This window comes from Myripristis murdjan, chromosome 18, assembly GCF_902150065.1.
Source record: "Myripristis murdjan chromosome 18, fMyrMur1.1, whole genome shotgun sequence".
NCBI classification, from domain to species: domain Eukaryota; kingdom Metazoa; phylum Chordata; class Actinopteri; order Holocentriformes; family Holocentridae; genus Myripristis; species Myripristis murdjan.
Window position 1 is genome coordinate 1,289,218 of NC_043997.1, and position 2,500 is coordinate 1,291,717.

Consider the following 2,500-nt stretch of genomic DNA (forward strand, 5'->3'; position numbering starts at 1 on the left):
CTGGTTTGCCAGGATTTCCTGGTCAGTCACCACAGCAGCAAAGCCTCCTGGGATACCCGCCTGGAGTCCGACCTCCCATGCCCGGCTTCCCCGGTACACAACGCACACACACACACACAGAGCAGACACACACACACACACACACACACACACACACACACACGGGCCGTTCCTGTGTGTGTGTGTGTGGAGGAGCAGCAGGAAGCGAGCTGGCGTTTGACCTCTGACCTCGGCGTGGCCAGGATGTTCTGTTCCAAAAAAGGAACCAGGTCCTTTTTTGGAACAGAACATCTGTCTGTCTCTCTCTCTCTCTCTCTGTCTCTCTGCCTGTCTCTCTCTCTCTCTCTCTGTCTGTCTGTCTGCCTGTCTCTCTCTCTCTCTCTCTCTGTCTGTCTGTCTGCCTGTCTCTCTCTCTCTCTCTCTGTCTGTCTGTCTGCCTGTCTCTCTCTCTCTCTGTCTCTCTGCCTGTCTCTCTCTCTCTCTCTCTGTCTGTCTGTCTGTCTCTCTCTGTCTCTCTCTCTCTGTATCTCTGTCTGCCTGTCTCTCTCTCTCTCTGTCTGTCTGTCTGTAGACGACAGAGGAAGACAGGTCTCACCTGTCTGTCTGTCCTCTCACACCTGGCAGTGTCACGTGACCTCACCTGCGTCTCACCTGGGATCAGATCTGACTTTCCCGCTCCGTATGCAAATGAGCTCACATCATTTGCATGTTTATTTGGTGCAGAGAGACAGACAGGCTCACCTGTCGCCTGCTCGTCCTCTCACAGGAAACAGACTAACCTCACATGGTTAAAGGGGCGACAGGTGTCTCACCTGTGAGGCCCGAGCCGATCAGCTTCACCTTATTGATCAGAGCGTCTCAGCAGCCAATCAGATCACAGATCAGCCTTCTACACCAAACTCTGCTCTGATTGGCTGTTTCAGGAGCGTGTGTGGCAGTTTGTAACTCTGACAGACTGTGTGTGTGTGTGTGTGTGTGTGTGTGTGTGTGTGTGTGAGCAGGTGGCGGACCCCCCTACCCCCCCAACCAGTTTGGGGCGGGGCGCGGTAACTATGACAACTTCAGAGGCCACGGAGGAGGAGCAGTGTATTCTGGGAAGCAGCGCGGCAGGTGAGTGTGTGTCAGTGTGTGTCAGTGTGTGTCAGTGTGTGTGCGTGTGTGTGTGTGAGTCAGACTGAGCGGCCGCCTGCCTGCCTGACTCTCTCTCTCTCTCTCTGTGTGTGTGCAGGGGCGTGCGAGGAGACCCCCGGTCCATCATCGAGTACAGAGACCTGGACGCCCCCGACGACCTCGACTTCTTTTGAAACAGCGAAGAAGAAACACGACCACGCCCACTTTTTAAACCTTTTGTTTTTGTTTTTGTTTATTTTTTAGTCCTGTTTTTATTTCCTCCTCCTCCCCGTCGTCTCTCCGCTTTCTCTCCTTTTTCCAAGTTAGAACGAAACGTTTAGGGCTCGACACTGTGTGTGTGTGTGTGTGTGTGTGTGTGTGTGTGTGTGTGTGTGTGTGTGTGTGTGTGTGTGTGTGTGTGTGTGTGTGTGTGAGAGACAGTGTTTGCCAGCAGGACCAATTTTCTGTCAGTCGCTGATGTTGATGATCTGATGTGTTCCATTTTCCAATAAAGATCATTACAGGAGAACAGATGGGCGTGTCTTTGTTACCATGGTTACCACACACACACACACACACCCACACACACACAGGCAGTGGATTTAAAATGACTCTTTCATCTCGTTAGCTCATTTCCCAGAACGTCTGACCGTTGAACTCAAAACAGTTCACCGGCCGCTCCTTTCAGTTTTAGATTTTTATTTTTTAGAATTTATTTTTATATTTTGTATCCATTTATTTTGTTGTTTTATATTTATTAGCATTTTAATTTATTTTACTTTTATTTTTTTTATTTATTCTTTTTTTATATATTAAATATGAATTTTTTTGTCTAATATTTATGTATTACCTTATGTATTATTTTCTTATTTTTTTATTCATTATTTTTAACCATCTAAATGACGTTTCCTCTTCCTGCTGGGACTCAGTTGGTCGTCATGACGCACAAACAGAAATTTCCTCCGATGACCAAACAGGTTTCGTTGGCCACGCCCCCAACTCGCTGACGGGCCAATGAACTGCCAGCTCAGCTTCTCTAAAGGGGCTTTTCTGCTTTTTCTGTCCCTGTTCTTAGACGACACATGGATGAAAGATAATACACAGTTTAGGCGAAAACTGTGTAAAAATGTCCGTTGTTGACAGTTTAAGGAGCTCCACTGACCTCAGAGAGATTCACGGCTCAGCTTTAAGGAAAGGATGGAAGATCTGCTTTATAATGATGGATAGACAGATAGATAGATAGATATACTTTATTGATCCCAAACTGGGAAATTCCCACATTATAGCAGCATCATTAATAAAAAAACATAAAATAAAATTAAAATTAAGAAGTATATACAATAGAGACTCTATATATACTATATACAATATATGCTATATATATATATAT

The 2,500-nt window shown here is 46.2% G+C and overlaps 1 protein-coding gene across 1 annotated transcript in view; it reads left to right on the forward strand.

Moving 5' to 3' along the window:
* Positions 1 to 1,641, forward strand: part of LOC115376632 (serrate RNA effector molecule homolog) — a 20,095-nt gene extending 18,454 nt beyond the window's left edge. Inside the window, exons 20-22 of the mRNA XM_030076347.1 lie at positions 1 to 93; positions 1,002 to 1,110; positions 1,229 to 1,641. The exon at positions 1 to 93 is cut by the window's left edge and continues 9 nt beyond it. Coding sequence (XP_029932207.1) covers positions 1 to 93; positions 1,002 to 1,110; positions 1,229 to 1,304 — 278 coding nt within the window. The 3' untranslated portion in view covers positions 1,305 to 1,641. The remainder of the gene's footprint in view (positions 94 to 1,001; positions 1,111 to 1,228) is intronic.
* The last annotated feature ends 859 nt before the right edge of the window (positions 1,642 to 2,500 follow it).